The sequence below is a fragment of the Pogona vitticeps genome, chromosome 4, assembly GCF_051106095.1.
Source record: "Pogona vitticeps strain Pit_001003342236 chromosome 4, PviZW2.1, whole genome shotgun sequence".
Classification (NCBI taxonomy): Eukaryota; Metazoa; Chordata; class Lepidosauria; order Squamata; family Agamidae; genus Pogona; species Pogona vitticeps.
This window is the reverse complement of record NC_135786.1, coordinates 116,579,662-116,597,257: the sequence shown is the minus strand read 5'-3', so window position 1 is coordinate 116,597,257 and position 17,596 is coordinate 116,579,662. Positions and strand designations below refer to the sequence as shown.

Sequence of the window (17,596 nt, the reverse complement as noted above, 5' to 3'; positions counted from 1 at the left end):
CTTCCCCTTCTATTTCCCAGGAGGTGATGGGACCAGTGGCCATGATCTTAGTTTTTTTGATGTTGAGCTTCAGACCATTTTTTGCACTCTCCTCTTTCAACCTCATTAAGAGGTCTTTAATTCCTCCTCACTTTCTGCCATCAGAGTGGTATCATCTGCATAACTGAGGTTGTTGATATTTCTTCTGGCAATCTTAATTGCGGCTCGGGCTTCCTCTAGTCTGGCCTTTCACATGATGTATTCTGCATTTAAATTAAATAAGCAGGGGGACAATATACAGCCTTGTCGTACTCCTTTCCCAATTTTGAACCAATCCGTTGTTCCATATCCAGTTCTAACTGTTGCTTCCTTTCTCATGTATAGATTTCTCAGGAGATAGATAAGGTGTGACAAACCCAGACCTACTGGGATCTGCCACACGTTAACTAAGCTGCCACCAACCATTCCCTATAAGAAGTCACACAGACCAGGGATGGATTTTCAACAAATAAAAGAATAAGGTTTATTTAAAACAACACACAGGAAAATAAAATGATCAGGTGAATAAGATATAGTAACGTGGCTTATTCTCATTCATACAGACACACAGTTTGGTTCACACAGAACACTCTACTTGAAGCACAGACCCTGAACCTATCAGTTCTGGCTAACCAACAGACACCTGAACCTATCAGGTTGGTACTCTGACACACAGTAGTACCCTGTCTGACACACAGACTCCCACACCAGCTTCTTCTTCCCAGCTGCTGCTTCGTCACTCCCAGCGTCTTCTGAACTTCACCACACACGCTCCACCTATATATACAGTACAGCCCCTCCTCCTGATGTCCCGCCTTCCACTCCCCATAGGATGGAACTTTCCCTCCAAACCCATGACAGACAGGTAACATCAGTGCTGTATGTAACAGTCAGGCACTCCCATTTCTTTAAGAACTTGCCAGAGTTTGCTGTGGTCCACACAGTCAAAGGCTTTTGTGTAGTCAATGAAGCAGAAGTAGATGTTTTTCTGGAACTCTCTGGCTTTCTCCATAATCAGCACATGTTAGCAATTTGGTCTCTAGTTCCTCTGCCCCTTCGAAATCCAGCTTGTACTTCTGGGAGTTCTTGGTCCACGTACTGCTGAAGCCTGCCTTGTAGGATTTTGAGCATAACCTTGCTAGCATGTGAAATGAGTGCAATTGTATGGTAGTTGGAGCATTCTTTGGCACTTCCCTTCTTTGGGATTGATATGTAGACTGATCTTTTCTAATCCTCTGGCCACTGCTGAGTTTTCCATTAATGATGATAAAAAAAGCACACTGGTCCTTTGATATTGGGCTGTGGCACCAGGGTGGGTGACATGACCTTTAGCCTGATTTGTTCCTTTTTGCACACCACACATAGAATGATTAAAGTGGTAGGGAAACCCCCCCCCCAATTCTGCGTTGCCTGTCTCTAGCAAGCATGTCATTGCTAGAACCACTCTGGCAGCCACCTCTGCGAGCTAGCAAAAATTTAATGCAAATTGCTAAGCTACTCCCTATACCACACCATGGCTGGAGTGCAATGTGTTCCAGCAAAAATAGTGCACATCTTTATCAAATTTGGTGCATCCTGCTAGCTCGGTACACAGCCTCTGTAGATTCAATAATATTTTTAATTCAAATAATGTATGATTTCCTTCCTTTCGAATCAAGGGGGTAATGTCGGCTTACATAATTTTTTTGTGGGGTAAAAGGTAAAAAAGTTCCCTGACCCCTGCAGCATAGCCATAATTAGGTATGAGATTTTCATTTCTTTTGACCACAACTCCCAGAAATCACCAGGAATTCCCTCAAGAAGATTGTTGGAATCTGCAACCTGAAAGAGTCGTTTAAAGAGCAGCTTTCTCCTCCATGTCTCTCTTACATTGGCTTTTCAAGAAAGAGGAAACTGGTCCCAGTGGTTCCGGGAAGAGGTTCAAAAGTTCATGGGAGTCTCAAGAAGGCATGGAATGGCTTTTTCTATAGGAGGCTCTTTTTATGAAGTCTAGCAGACCACTAGACATGTTACATTCAAAGACGTACATATACAATTCAATTCAATTCAATAACCTTTATTGGCATAGGAAAATTAAAAGCACGTAAATAAAAAAAGTTAATAAAAAATAATAAATAGAAATAAGCATAATAGCTGCACGGCTAAATATGTAACAAGAAACATGACAGGGGATACTTGGGATAGTCTGGTTAATTTTTAGAGACCTGAGAGAAAAGAACCTTTGCAAGAAACTTGGCTACTAAGGCCGTTGTTTCTTGTGAGTACTCATAAAGGAGGAAACCTGTGAGAAGCTGGAGAGGGCCAGAAAAAAAAATATACAAATGGGATTTCCAATTTACCTTAGAAGTGGCAGTCCCAAATATCTCAAGAGCAGAAAGCTGTATAAGCCTACTATTGGACAACTCCATTTTCTCTATTATGTATCTAGAAAAAATGTTGCCTATCAATCCTAAATTTCATAGAATCATAATGCCATAGGATTGGAACGGACCTCGGATATATTCTAGTCCAACCCCCTGCCCAAGGCAGGAGACCTCATACCATCCTGGACAGATGGCTGTCCAATCTTTTCCTGAAAACCTCCAGCGATAGGGCAACCACAGTATCAGGAGGCAAGCTGTTCCACTGCTTGATGGTTCTCACCATCAGGAAATTCCTCATTTCCAGGTTGGATCTCCCTCTGACAAGTTTCCACCCATTGGTTCTTGTCCTATCCTCAGGTGCAAAGGAGAATAAATCGATGTCCTCTTCCCTGTAGCAACTCTTTAGATATTAGAAGACTGCTATCATGTCTCCCCTCAGTCTTGTCTTTGTTAAGCTAAACGTATCTAGTTCTTTTAGTCATTCTTCATAGGATTTAGTCTCCAGTCCCCTTATTATCTTTGTTGCTCTTCTCTTCACTCCTTCCAGGGACTCAGCATCTTTTTTGTACTATAGTGACCAGAACTGGACACATCACTCCAAGTGCGGCCTCACCAGCATGGTATAGAGTGGAAGTTTTCTTGGTCCAGTAATTTAGTCACTTTATCAAAGAAAGCAGCAACATTTGTTTCGCATGACCTGTTCTTAACAAACCCATGCTGGTTTCTAGTAATCACCTTGTTATTTTCTATGTGCTCACAAATCTGCTACTTGATTTTTTAAAGGATTTTTCCAGGTTTTGATGTCAAGCTAAGTGGTCTATAGTTTCCTGGATCAATCCCCCCTTTTTAAAAAAAAAAAAAAATTGGAACCACATCAGCTCTTTTCCAGTCCATGCTCCAGGACCTCTCAAAGATTTCACTCAGTGGTTCTGAGATCACATCTGCCAGCTCTTTTAGTACCCTGGAATGTAAACCAGTCCAGGAGACATGAACTCATTCAAAGCAGCTAGGTGTTCTTTTACCCTGTCCTTACCTATTTTACCTGCTTCCCTCTCCTGGCCTCTACAGTGCTGCTTTTGACAGGGTGGACCAATTTTTCCTTTTACATAAATGCAGATGCAAAAAAAAAAAAAAAACATCAAGCAGTTCCACTTTCTCCCTGTTGCCTGTCACCTTATTGTCATCTTCTACCACTAGTGGACCAACAATTTCCTTGACTTTCCTCTTGCTACTTTATGTGTTAAAAGAAACTTTTTTGGTTATTTTTGGCATTTGTTGCAAGTCTTAGCTCATTCTGAGCCTTAGTCTTTCTGACTCCATCCTTGCAGATTCGAGCTATTTGCTGTTAATCTGTTCTAGTTATGAGCCCTTTTTCAGTTTTTTATACTTCTCCTTTTTGTCCCTTAGCTCACTGGTTCTTAACCTTTGTTACTCAGATGTTTTTGGACTGCAACTTCCAGAAGCCTTCACCATCAGCTCTGCTGGCTGAGGTTTCTGGGAGTTGCAGTTCAAAAACATCTGAGTAACAAAGGTTAAGAACTACTGCCTTAGCTAATCAGAGAGCTCTGTGTGCATCCACACCAGTCTTTGTCAGACATCTCTTGATCTTCTTTCTCTGTGGTATTGTTTTGGTTTGGGCCTTTGTTATCTTGCCTTTCAGGGTTTCCCAAAGATCCTGAACTGTTTTTCCCTTTAGGATTTCCATCCATGGAATCCTTCCTATTACATCTCTTAGTTTGTTAAAGTCAGCTCTCTTAAAATCTAGAACATTAGTCTGACTTGGTACAGTTACCCTTGCCTGCATGATGGTGAATTCTAATATGACATGGTCGCTTTCTCCTAAAGTTCCTACAATTTCCACTCCCTCAAATATTTCCTCCCTATTAGTAAGTATTAAGTTCAGTATCTCTGACCCTCTAGTTCCCTCCTTCACCTTTTGGATGAGAAAGTTGTCAGTCCGGCATGTCATTAGTTTTTCCTCTAATATTCACCCAATATTCATTTCAAACTATTTTCTCTGATTCAAGTTTTTCATTTATTGTGAGATTAATACCCTCTGATACAACATGCATTTATTTATTCAATTTGTATCCCGCTCTCATTAGTGTCACAGCACTATTTTGGGTGGGTTACAACTCGTAAAATAGAAAACAAAAATAAAAATAGAGATATTAAAACCAATACCAATAACTTAAAAAAAACCCCACATGGCACCAACTAAACCCAGAGCAAATGGAAGAAAAGAGGGGAATGGAGAAGAGGAGGGGAGGGGAGAAGAGATGGGGAAAGAAAAAGGGGGAGGAGGTGGTCAGCTGGGGTTGGTGTGGAAGGCCTCCCTGAAAAGCACTGTCTTAATTGCTTCCTAAAAGTCCACAGAGAGGAGGCTAGGTAGAGCTCCTCCAGAAGCTGGTTCCATAAAGCTGGAACCACTGCAAAGAAGGCCCTACATCTTGTAGAGGATTTATGGACCTCCATTGTGGTGGCCACCCAGAGGAGCCTAGACTAGGATGATCTTGTGGGTTGGGTAGATGACATTAAGAAGAGATGCTCCGAAAAGTAACATGGATCCAAACCATGGAGGGTTTTGTATATGAGTGTCAGATCCTTGAATCTGATCCGAGATGCAACGGGCAACCGGTGGAGGTGAGCCAGAACCAGAGTGATGTGTTCAAATTTACTTGCACCAACCACTATTCTGGCTGCCAAACTCTGGACCCACTGAAGTTTCTGGATCAGGTTAAACGGGAGCCCCACATAGAGGGCATTGCAGTAGTCAATCCAGGAGATGACCAGGACATGCACCATAGTCCTGAGGGAGTCCTTGTAGTAGCAAAATTGGGCTACTAGCCTAAGCTGGTTAAAGGCTGATCTCGACATGGCTGCAACCTGGGACTCCCAAGAAAGAGCCAGGTCCAGAAGAATGCCCAAATTACGTACTTGGTCCCCAAACTGGAGAGGAGTACCATCCAACCTAGATTATGGACTGAAGACTGTGCATAGAATCTAAAACAATGGGAAAGGTGAAGCATTCCATGCACCTGCTTAAACAGCCTTAGGAAGCTGGGCTGAGGGCGAAGGCCAGGTCTGTTTGCATGGATGCCTTGCTGAGTTTTTTTTTCCTGGGCTTTCTTTTTGTCTCCTGAGCACAGGGCCTGGGGGTGGGGCCTAGGGGTGGGACTTCCTGAATTAAAAGAGCGTGTCCCAGGAGCGTGTTCTCAAATTTTATATCTGGCCTTAATATGGTAAATAGGAAAGGCAATGAGATTTGCATAAGCCGGGGAGTCAAGAAAGTTTTAAGGATCAGATCATACTTTTGCACTATTAAAGAGCAGGCCGGGTAGGTGGAGCTCGTCAGCCATGGAAGGCAGCCCATCTAGGAGAAGGAAAACTCTGATTTCAAACCTCCACTGCCTTGTGGCTACATCCACTCATGGAAAAGGCTTCAGGAGTTAACCTCGAGGCAAAATCCGGAGCTGGAGTCCCGAAGGCAGCATGTGTCGTTCTGCCAACTCCTGCGACATTGCTGGAACCAGTTGTATTGGCTCTTGCCTTTCCATTGGACCATTTCAGCAATGTGGAGAGGGGGGATCTGCTGCTTGGGTAACAGCCTATCCTCCATATTACCTTATCCGGGCTTCATGCTCTGGAGAGGACACTCCTCAATTCAGAGCATGTTACCATAGTCTCTCGAGACTGAAGGATGCCTATGATGATGAAGGTACTTTGAGTCCTTTTAAAGGAGAAAGGCAGGTTAAAAATATTTTAAATAAATAAAATAAATTATGGGGAAAGAGTACTCTGCAAAACCAACCCATCCTTAGAACGCCTATGGAAAACCTGAATACACTACCAATCCTGCCTAAAATCTCACCCTGGAAGTCCAAACACATATGTGCACATGCAGTGTACAGATGCACACTTCAGCTGAACAGACGGGTTGCAGGAAAAAGTGGATGAAGTCCTGCTGGCTTTCAAAGGTCACATTAGTAGCAACTGAGAGCCATAGGTTATCCATCCTAGTTTGAAAGCACAATGGTACCTCGACTTAAGAACGTCCCTACATACGAACGATTCGAGTCAAGAATGGCTCCGTTTGCAAAAAGTTGCTTCGACTTGAGAACGGAGCCTCGATTTAAGAACCAAAAAAGAGAGGAAAAACCCCTTTCCTGCCCTTTTTTTCTGACCTAAGTTCACCTTAGGTCAAAAGAAGAAGAAAAATCACCCCCTAGTGGTAGATACAAATTAACCGGCTTTGCATTAGTTCCTATGGGAAGTACTGTAATGCTTCGACTTAAGAACAGCGCCTCGACTTAAGAATGAAAAACAGCAGATACGGATTAAACGGTTTTCAATGCATTCCTATGGGAAATGGTGCTTCGACTTAAGAACGCAGTCCCAATATGATATGTAAAAATCTTGTCTTCTCTGAACTACAGTACTGCAATACTTTCTGCCCAACAGCAAGAAGCCATTCTCCCATGGAAAAAAAAACATTCACTGACCCCCTTTTGTTGGCAAGGGGTGAACACGCCATTCTAACCACTACCATGGCTGCTAAAACATTATAATTTTTTCTTCACAAAAGTATGGCCCGAAGACATGTAGATGCAACTATTTTGCACAGACAAAGTGAGAGCTAATGTAACACTGGCAGAGACAAATGTTCTGCTGGCAAAATTATACAGGACCAGAAAAGGAGGAAGATGACACCAGAGGCAAGAAATTCTGGCATCCAACATTTCTGGGAGCTTACCTGTGGCCAATCAGTGGCCATCTTGGCTTATGGACGATGAAAAGCTGGGGCTAAGTGGCCCACTGGCAAGCAAACTAGCCCAATGCACTGCCTGGACTCTGCTGTTACATACAGTTAGGTCCAGAAATAATTCGAAACTGACACAATTTTCATAATTCTGGTTTGTATGTCACTATAATGGATTTGAAATGAAACAACCGAGATGCAATTGACTTTCATCTTTATTCAAAGGGTTGAACAAAAATATTGTATGAAACATTTTGGAACTGCAAACATTTTCATGCACAGTCCCCATATTTCAGGGATTCAAATGTAATTGGACGAATTAACACAATCATAAATTAAATGTTTATTTTAAATACTTTGTCAAGAATCTTTTGCAGGCAATGACTGCTTGTAATCTCAAGATTAGACCACTGTAATGTGCTCTACGTGGGGCTGCCTTTGAGATTAATGCAGAAACTACAATGGTGCAGAATGCAGCAGCCAGACTTCTTAGTGAGGTGAAGAAATATCAACATATTACGCCCACTCTGGCTGCATTGCATTGCCTGCCCATTTGATTCCACGTTGATTTCAAAGTTCTAATGATGACATACAAAGCCCTAAATGGTTTAGGACCTCGATACTTGGCAGAACGTCTCCTCCCACCTAGATCTACTCATATCACCTGATCTAGCAGGAGGGGCGACTGAGGAGCCTATCGCCGAGGGAGGCCCGGAAAGAAAAAACAAGACACTGGGCCTTCTTGGCAGTGGCTCCCAGACTTTGGAACACGCTCCCCCTCCCGAGATTCGTCTGGCCCCCTCACTGGGCATTTTCAAAAACCAACTCAAGACCTGGTTATATAGACAGGCCTTCCCTCCAGACGCTACGTAATTCTCTTTCTCTCTTTTGTTTTGAGTTGATGTCGGGAACCGTTACCTTATTCTGATTTTTTTTATTACGTGTTTGTAAGCCGCCCAGAGTAGACTATGTCTAAATGGGCGGCATATAAGCTCAATAAATAAAAATAGAATAAATAAAATTTTAAAATGGCTTATTTCACTTGCATTGAGAGCTCCTCTGAACAGATGTTGTAGGTCCACAGCAACATCTTCCAAATGTGAATGGCACGCCTGGAATCAACCCCAGATGTTTTACCTGCTTAATTGATAATGAAATAACAAAGGAATAGCTCACACCTGTCCTTGAAACAACTTTTGAGTCAACTGTCCAGTTACTTTTGGTCCCTTGAAAAGAAGGGGCTACATATTAAAGAGCTGTAATTCCTAAACCCTTCCTCCAATTTAGATGTGATGCGCTGCAGGGTAAACCGCAAAGCCTCTGGGCTGCAAGGTTGAAAGATCAGCAGTTCGAATCCATGCAGCGGAGTGAGCTCCTGTTGCTCGTCCCAGCTCCTGCCAACCTAACATGTACAAATGTTAGTAGATGAATAGGTACCACCTCAGTGGGAAGGTAACAACATTCCGTGTCTAATTGCACTGGCCACATGGCCATTGAAATTGTCTACAGACAAACGCTGGCCCTACGGCTTGGAAACAGGGATGAGCACCGCCCCCTAGAGTCAGACACAACTGGACATTTGTCAAGGGGAACATTTACATTTAGGTTACCTTGAAATTAAAGCTAAGAGACTGCACTTTAAGTAGTCATTAGTATTCATTATTTAACTCTAACCTGAATTTATTTTGGTAAACAGTAAAATAACAAAACTTGGTCAGTGTACAATTATTTCTGGACTTAACTGTAGGTGGAAACTGTCTGTGTGAAGAGACATTAGATGCCTCCCTGTGCAAGCTTGGAAAATGCATAGCCAGGAGTTGTGCAAGAATATACCACAATAAGATGCAAGTTCATAAATTTCTATGTGTATTTGTGGCATAATCTGTAGCACAGCATAATCTGCACCTCATGAAGAAGCAGGAGCAGATTAACTACGCTATTCTCAAGATGGGACAAGAGACCCTAAGAGGCTTGTAGCAGGTGGTACCTTCTCTCTCTGATCAGTCAGATGTCCTTAACTTTCTGGAGAGGGGGCAGGCCTTTCAGGGCACACAAGTGGGTGACAGAGAAGCAATGAAGCTTACTGAACGCTAAGTGACAGAGCTGGCCTAGCAGTCAAAATAGGAAGGCAAGGGGGATAGATTGGGCCTACAGGTTGCCACAGAAAATCTAGAAGGGCAAGCTGGCCCTCCACAAGGCTAGGGCACTTCCTGTCTTAGCAGGAATCACTGCGGTTTGTGGAAGACAAATGGGCCTCTCCAGATTTTTGCAAATAAAAATGTCTATTAGGAAATTATAGTTTGGGGATCCTTCTCTTTTACTCTCTGCACTGACTACTTTTGTGCAGACATTCAAGAAATGAGTAAGGAACATTAGCAGAGCTTGAACTCTGTTTTTCTAGTTCTTAAGAAATGATCCCTAGAATGTTCTATGTCAGTACTTCTCAATCCTCGATCCTCCAGATATTTGGGTTTCAACCCCCAGTCAGCATAGCCAGTGGCCAGAAATACTGGGAATTCATTTTTAAGATTTAGAAGACCATATATCAGGAACTACTATACTATGTTTGAATGAACAAGCCAGTGGAAGATGCTGTTGTGGGTTCTACTTGTTCAGCCCTTTGGGTTTTTTTGGGGGGGGGCAAGAGTCTTGTCTCTCCCTGGTTGGGTTCTGAACACATTCCAAGAGGACTGCAGACATTCTCTGCATATCTCCTACCAAGAAACATACATGGCTGTTGTTTACTTTGTATATTATGCTCAAAAATAATGTTTGTGATCATCAGGAGGAGGATTAGAATTCCTGCTGATACAAAGACTGGAACAGACAAAAGTTAATGCTGTCTGTTGTACTGGACCTATGGTATTGTCTGTGATATAACGCAAAGGAATATACAAGCAGCATGTCCTTATGGTCACCAGTTAACTACCTTCCTCCAGGTGCTAGCAGATCACTATCACAGCGCCTGACTGATGGGCTCTGACAACATTTCCATGGGTGTGAAAGGTTTTCTGCTCTTTGTGCCTATACAGAATGTCCAAGTGATGTGTGCAAATACAGTGTGGCAGTCACTGATTTTCAGATGGTGTTCATAAGAGCTTTGATGTCATCCAGAGTTTATAAAGGATTTTTAAATGATGAAAGTCTGCAAACATCCATAGATTTCCTTAAAAGATTTACCCAGCATTAAACATCTTCCCCTGTGTTGCAAAACCACCGAGGAGTGTTTGGAGAGTTATACTCTCAGCAACAAAGAGTGATGGGAAGGCTGAATAAATCTGGCAAACACACATGAAAGCTTAAGTATGTTACCTGCAACATGCTATAGAATCTTAAGGTTCTGCAACTGTCAAAACCCTCATAGGACAGTATTGTAAACTAGGAAGTTTTTACCTGCTCACATCAATAGAATCACCCTAAATATGAACACACATTACTTCCCTTGGTTGGTTATTTGCTATTCATCTCCAAGTTGCACATGAAGCTGCACCACACCTACAAATAGCATATGTAAAGGTAAAGGTTCCCCTTGAAACTTAGTCCAGTCATGTCCAACTCTAGGGCACGGTGCTCATCCCTGTTTCCAAACCATAGAGCCAGTGTTTGTCTGAAGACAGTTTCCGTGGTCACGTGGCCAGCAAGACTAGAACACTGTTACCTTCCCACCGAGGTGGTACCTATTTATCTACTTGTATTTGCATGCTTTTGAACTGCTAGGTTGGCAGGAGCTGGGACAAGCGACGGATGCTCACTCCGTCATGTGGATTCAATCTTACAACTGCTGGTCTTCTGACCCTGCAGCACAGAGGCATCTACGGTTTAACCCACAATGCCACCACATCCAATTAGCATATGTAGAGATCCTCAAAATTAGGGTGCAGCAGAATTTAGAAGACATTATTGCCAAAGTAATAAAGTTCATAACAAATATTCAAATTGCTCAAACTCAGAATTATACTATCATGGCTGAGTTAGAGTCCTTTAATCAAATCCAAACTCAAGTCATAGCATTAATTAAAAAACTGATTACATGTGTCTACTTGAAAATGAGATATTCAACAACTAGCAACAATAAAAAGTTGTATACAGTATAGCGCTGGAAAATATATCATAATGTTACAAAGTTTCAAGTTTGTAACACAAAATCTGGCTAGCAATCTTGAAACTGAATACAGTAAGCTGAAAATACTTTTTTCTCTTTGCTGTTTTTACCAACGTGTTTCTGAATAGCACTAGATCTCACCCACAGCCTCCTAGTTAGCTATGCTGAGAAATGCTTTATCCCAAAACAACACACAATTTTCTTCTGCTCTCATCCCTGAAAGCAAAGGTCACAGTGAACCAGAATTAAGAAGAACACAGCTGACAATGCAATGTCTCTGGAAAAAAAAGTCAAAAAGGAACCTTAATAAACAATGGTGAAAATCCTATTGTGGAGTTATAAAAGCAGAAGTGCAATTGCATAACTGGCAGCAGCAAATTGCTGCTAATTAGGATGTAGCCAATTGAATGCGACAAGGAACCTCGCCAATCTTACCATAACTGTCATGTCACTGAAGTCACTTTGACTGTGATATTATGGCAGAATAAGAGGAGACATCAATGGACAGAGCAGCACTGAAGGAGCAAGACAAGGCTAGTATCACTTTAAGCTTCAATAGTGCTTCATATTATCAAAATGTTTTTGAGGGCAAGTGATGCACACACACACACACCAAAAAAAATCACAAGTCTACAACTGAACAAATGGATCTAAGCTGCAAGCAAAGAAAAACACTTGTTCTGGTTCTTTAAAAAGAAATTCACACAACTACAGAAATCAACATAAGTTTTTCCAAAGAGATGTATGTCTCTGACATACACCTGTAACATACTAACAATAAAATGGATTGAATATGATAGCCACCAGATGTGCAGAACAGGCAAACTGACTAAGAATCTGGAAGCTTGTGAGGAATAATATTATTTGCTCTAAAAAGTCTAGGAAGACAGCCACACTGTAAACTGCAGGAAAAACAAGAACATTCTCTGACAGATAATAGACAACACTCTAGGTTAAGCTTTTCACAAACCAGAGCGCACTTCTTCCAACCTACCAAGCAATCACTTATGCAGTTAAGCAGCAGACTAAAATTACAGGATCCTGTTAAACACAGGAGGCGTTTCAAAAAAGGATGATACCTCTAATCCCATATATGCTTTTATTAACAGCAGCCAGCCATGATAGCTGAAGATACCTAAAACCCACAGGACATCAGGTAACAGAAGGACACAATAAAGGAGGGCTGCTGCCTTTATTCCTACTTGGCCCCATCCCAGAGGCATCGACCTAGTTCCTGTTGGAAACGGCTCGCCACACAAGACGGACCTTTGTCTGAACCAGCGGGACCGTTCTTTCCGTTTTTCAACCGAGTGGATGTCGGGCGGCGGGTCGACGGCAACAGCCCTCCCTCAAGGGAAGCCCCCCCTCCCACCGCCGCCGCCTTGGTGCCACACCCACTCGCCCCCAGCAACGGCGGCGCCGGTGGCAGCAGCAGCCCAGCCCCCCTCCCCGCCACGACCCACACCCCCCCTCTCTCTCACCGACCGCTCCGCCCCGTTCGCCGCCCGCCCCCCCCCCCCCCGCCGTACCGTGCTGCGCGAAAATATTGAAGCCACTCTCGGCGCCTCGGGGGGCGGCCCCCTCTCGCCTTCGGCCGGCGGGCCTGGCTCCACTACTGTTGCTTCCTCGGAGCCCCCTCGCTTGCGGCTGGGGGAGAGGCGTCGGCGTCGGCTGCTGCAGCTGCTGTGGCGGCGGCGGCGGCTGTTGGAGCGCGGCAGTGCCCGGCTCCCCGACACGGCCCACTTGCTGGCCCATCCCCGTTCTCCTCCTGTTCTGGGCCCTCGCCAGAGCCCTCGACCTCCTGCTCTCGCTCACATGCCGCCGGCAGCGCTCCTTGAGGCGCACCCGGCGAAGCCCGGCTCCCCACAGATTTGCCCTGCCTTCTTTTTCTACCACCGTCCTCCAGACAGGCCCTCACAAGCTCGCCCCCTCAACCTCCGCCGCCGCCATCTTAACCACAGAGCTCAGGACAAGGGACAGAACGACTCCTTCTCGCCCACGCTTCCCACCTCCGGTCCTCCAGGGGCGACGCTCGCTCCTCCTCCCACTGTGGTTCTTCCCGGTCTCTAACGCCACCCCCAGCCGGCCGCCGCTGATTTGGCGGGTCTACCGTGCCCCTCCCCCTCCCCACACACCCATGTGTTCCTTCCCCGCTCCCGACTTTCTAGTTAGTTGCCTGGGTGGAAGGTTGGCAATGGGAAGAAGCAAGATTATTATTTTTTGAAAAAAGATACACGGAAATAGGCAAGTATAATCTGATTATTATCAGGTGTAGAATATCTCTAGGCTGAAAATGATTCTTATGCATTCTCTCAAGGTCAAGACATCGGGTATTGAAAACCAAATTCATTAAAAAGAGTAATTTCATTTGAAACATTATTTCTACATTATTATTTAGAAGAAAAATCTGTTACGTGAACAGGAATATATTAAGAATCCTCTTGCATAATCATTACAGTTGGCTGGTTGGCTCACTGATTTAAGTATCAATTCCCCATTGTGCATGCCAGAAGAACCAGCCTGTGTGGCATTTAGGCATGGCATATCATCCCAGAGCTCCTCCAGAAATAATTGTTGTTGTTTTGTCGTTAAGTCGTGTCCGACTCTTCGTGACGCCATGGGCCAGAGCACGCCAGGCCCTCCTGTCTTCCACTGCCTCCCAGAGTTGGGTCAAATTCATGCTGGTAGCTTCGATTATACTGTCCAACCATCTCATCCTCTGTCGTCCCCTTCTCCTCTTGCCTTCACACTTTCCCAACATCAGGGTCGTTTCCAGGGAGATTTCTCATGAGATGGCCAAAGTATCGAAGCCTCAGCTTCCGGATCTGTCCTTCCAGTGAGCACTCAGGGTTGATTTCCTTCAGAACGGATAAATTTAATCTCCTTACAGTCCAGGGGACTCCAGCACCACAATTCAAAAGCATCAATTCTTCGGCAGTCAGCCTTTATGATCCAGCTCTCACTTCCATACATCACTAGCGGAAAAAACATAGCTTTGACTATGCGGACCTTTGTTGGCAAAGCGATGTCTCAGCTTTTTAAGATGCTGTCTAGATTTGTCATCACTTTCCTCCCAAGAAGCAGGTCTCTTTTAATTTCATGGCTGCTGTCACCATCTGCAGTGATCACAGAGCCCAAGAAAGTAAAATCCGTCACTGCCTCCATATCTTCCCCTTCCATTTGCTAGGAGGTGATGGGCCCAGTGGCCATGATCTTAGTTTTTTGATGTTGAGCTTCAGAACATTTCTTGCGCTCTCCTCTTTCACCCTCATTAAGAGACTCTTTAATTCCTCCTCATTTTCTGCCATCAGAGTGCATAGAACTAAGTGTGGTAGGAATCCTCCCTGTCTGTGGTCATAAGGGAAAAGTCAGGTCATGGGCAGCTATAGCTAAAACTGTATCTGGAAAATCTCCATATCTGGTACAAGATTCTAGTATTTATAACAGGCCTCTGGGGAATCAGCTGATTTTTTTATTTACCAAATTAATAGCACTCCTTTCCTCCATTCTTCACCCAGAAAGGCACTTAAAATAATGTATTAATCAATATGAAAAAAGAGAAGGGACTATTTACCTAGAGACTTACTCTACTGTTTAAAAAGAGATGACACAAAAGGAAACAGTGCTAGAGAGCCATGAAGCTTTGCTTACTGAGTTATTGTAACAACTGATTGTGTTACTAAAGCCAATAACTCGTTCATCTATCTATTTGTATCAGAGGTGTCCAAATATGGCCTGTGGGCCACATCCAGCCCGCCTGGCCTTTTTATCTGGCCTGTCCATGCGGGTGTGAGGTTGTGTGTGTGTGTGCGGGGGTGCATGTGGGAGTGCATGCATGCAGGTTGGCGGGAGTGCAGGCATCTGCACGTGTTCCTTTGGCCCTTCATATCAAATTAGAGGGAAAGAAATCAGAATCTTAGTGAGATAATTAAATCTCTCCTCACACTCTGCTGCTCATGATGGAATATGCAGTCTCCTTATATCACATTTCTGTATAGTTATTTGGGTCCATGGAGATTTTCCTTACATGGACAAATATGTTAACTTACTCAGAGTCTCTGGTTGAGGTATTTCCAACCAACATCCTTTTGCACTCTCTCACTTTCTGTTTGGGGTATTCCCAGCTGTTCGCCAAGATAGCTTCCTCTTCAGTCTATACAGTCAGATGCGACTGAGAGGGAACCAGACTACACCGACCTCATCCCCCCCGCCTTTTGTCATCTCTGAAGCTTTAGACACCGCTTCTCCTACTGGACCATCCTTCCCCCCCTGGTTTAGGGGGGGCAGAACTAAGGGGTCCTGGTCAGTTTCAGGAGCTTGCCTGAAACCTGACCAGTTCTTGCTGACTTCCAAATGTCTTCCATGCCAACATTACTCCAGCATTTATCAACACAGGTATGTAAAGGAGGCACCCGGCAATGGTTCTTGCTTTAAATAATTGTTTGCACACTGTCAAGCTTGCCCATGCCCCATCCTTAAAAAAAGGAAGATAGTATTTACCCTTGAAACCAGTACTGTATAATATTAATTACCAAAAAAATTGGATACATATATTCTGAATTGGTGGGATGGACACTTCCAGGATGAGTTGTGTTCCTTCCATTACACAGAAGCTAGAAGTAATGTGATCCAGAACAATCTCTTCATTTCAGAACCAGTGCCCTCTCCCTTTCTGTTCCAGTTATAGCTAAGCAAACAGGAAGTTTTAAATTGAAACAGACCAGATTAAGGAACAGTCAGAAGGCAATGCTTTGTAGTAGTAATGGCGGTGCTGGTAAGCAAAGTGCTGAAATGTCCAGTCTTCTCTTTCCCTCACTGCCACCAGTGGATTTCCTTTATCCACAATATAAAAGACTTTAGTGAAACACTTGTCTGGTAACTGCCAGCAATACTTATTTATTGAAGTATCAAATTTAATCATAATCACAGACGTTCTTCAAATATTCATTGTACACATTCAAATTATTAAAACACCATATATCTTGCCACATAACCAATCACCCCTGCTGTCTATTAACCTTGACCAGCTTATCTCCGTTAGTATCTGTTTCTTCTCTCTCTTCTCTCACTTTCTCTGACTATCTATCTGCAAATTCTATATCTCTTATCTTTCTCTTATCTTATTTCTTTTCCTGCCAAACCTTTACATATCCGCTGACTCTGCCCCTCCAATCCTCTCATAGGCTCATGCAAATGAGATCCTGACTATGAGTGACAGGAGTGACGTGGGGCAATCTTCACAGTAAAAAATAAAAACAAAAAAGGAATTAGGCAATTAATCTTAAAGGTGACACAATATTTTTGGTGGTGGTTGTTTTTTCTTTCTTTTTTTGGTCTGAGTCTGCTTAAGATTGTTTCCTTTCTCTTTAACTCTTAAAGGAGGTGAACCACAGCAGATTCCTCATGGATGCACTGAAGGACATAAATAATGCTTTTTGCTGTTGCCACTGCTTAAACGCCCATTGGTTAACATTTTTTCTTCTATTTTATTTCAGGTTGAGACCTTGAAAACACTCCTCACCTAGACAAAGCTTTGCTTTCAAGAATAACATGACCAGCTGTGCTTACTGGAGCCATGTGCTGAATTCTAGAGGCCACATTCTTTCACTATCTAACCAGTTAATTGACATCTGAGAAACATCTTCCCTTCCTTGTGGGGAGTTTGCAGCACCAGTATGAGACTGCTTTGTATAAAGTAGTATTTCCCTCTGGTGGCCAGTATAGGCATCTGAAAGTCAAAGAGCTGAAGAAGTGAGGGAAGTAAGCTTGGATTTTCCTTATTATTGCACCACGACCCCACCTCCATAGTAATCCTTCCAAGGAAGCCTCACACACTATTTGCAGGTATATTTTCTTCACATTGACCTAGTTGCATGTCCTCTGCTGCAATAAACTCCACCCTATGCCCAGTGGCTTGTACCTGTACTGAAATAAAACACCAGTTGTCTGTTGTTGTTGTTACATGTCATCAAGTTGCATCCAACTTATGCCAGCCCTACGAATAATCTCCACCATGTTGTATGTATCCAAAATGTCCTATCTTCAGCTCTGCAAACTCAAGCCTATGACTTCCTTTAGAGAGTTAATCCATCTTGTATTTGATCTTCCTTTTTTCCTTCAACTTTTCCCAGCATTACTTCTTTTCTATAGAATCTCATCTTCTCATGATGTGCCCAAAGTAGGACAGGCTCTTTCATCATTTTTGCCTCTAGAGATAGCAAAGGCTGGATTTGGTCTAGGACCCAACTCTTTGTGTTTCTGGCAGTCCAGCTTATTTGCCAAACTCCCCTACAGTACCATATTTCAAACAAATCAGTTTTCTTGTCAGCCTTCTTCACTGTCTAGCTTTCACAC

The 17,596-nt window shown here is 43.4% G+C and overlaps 1 protein-coding gene and 1 long non-coding RNA gene across 4 annotated transcripts in view; one reads left to right on the top strand and one right to left on the bottom strand.

Annotated features, from left to right (window-relative positions):
* Nucleotides 1-13,321, bottom strand: part of ABL2 (ABL proto-oncogene 2, non-receptor tyrosine kinase) — a 139,381-nt gene extending 126,060 nt beyond the window's left edge. For 2 of the 3 annotated variants that reach the window (XM_072998156.2, XM_072998158.2), the window contains exon 1: nt 12,772-13,321. In XM_072998156.2, coding sequence (XP_072854257.2) covers nt 12,772-12,997 — 226 coding nt within the window. In that variant the 5' untranslated portion in view covers nt 12,998-13,321. The remainder of the gene's footprint in view (nt 1-12,771) is intronic. The other variant, XM_072998157.2, reaches the window with a different exon arrangement.
* The window catches only part of LOC144588877 (uncharacterized), a 325,738-nt gene continuing 308,531 nt past the window's right edge, over nt 390-17,596 (top strand). The window contains exon 1 of the long non-coding RNA XR_013544620.1: nt 390-907. This is a non-coding gene — a long non-coding RNA (uncharacterized LOC144588877). The remainder of the gene's footprint in view (nt 908-17,596) is intronic.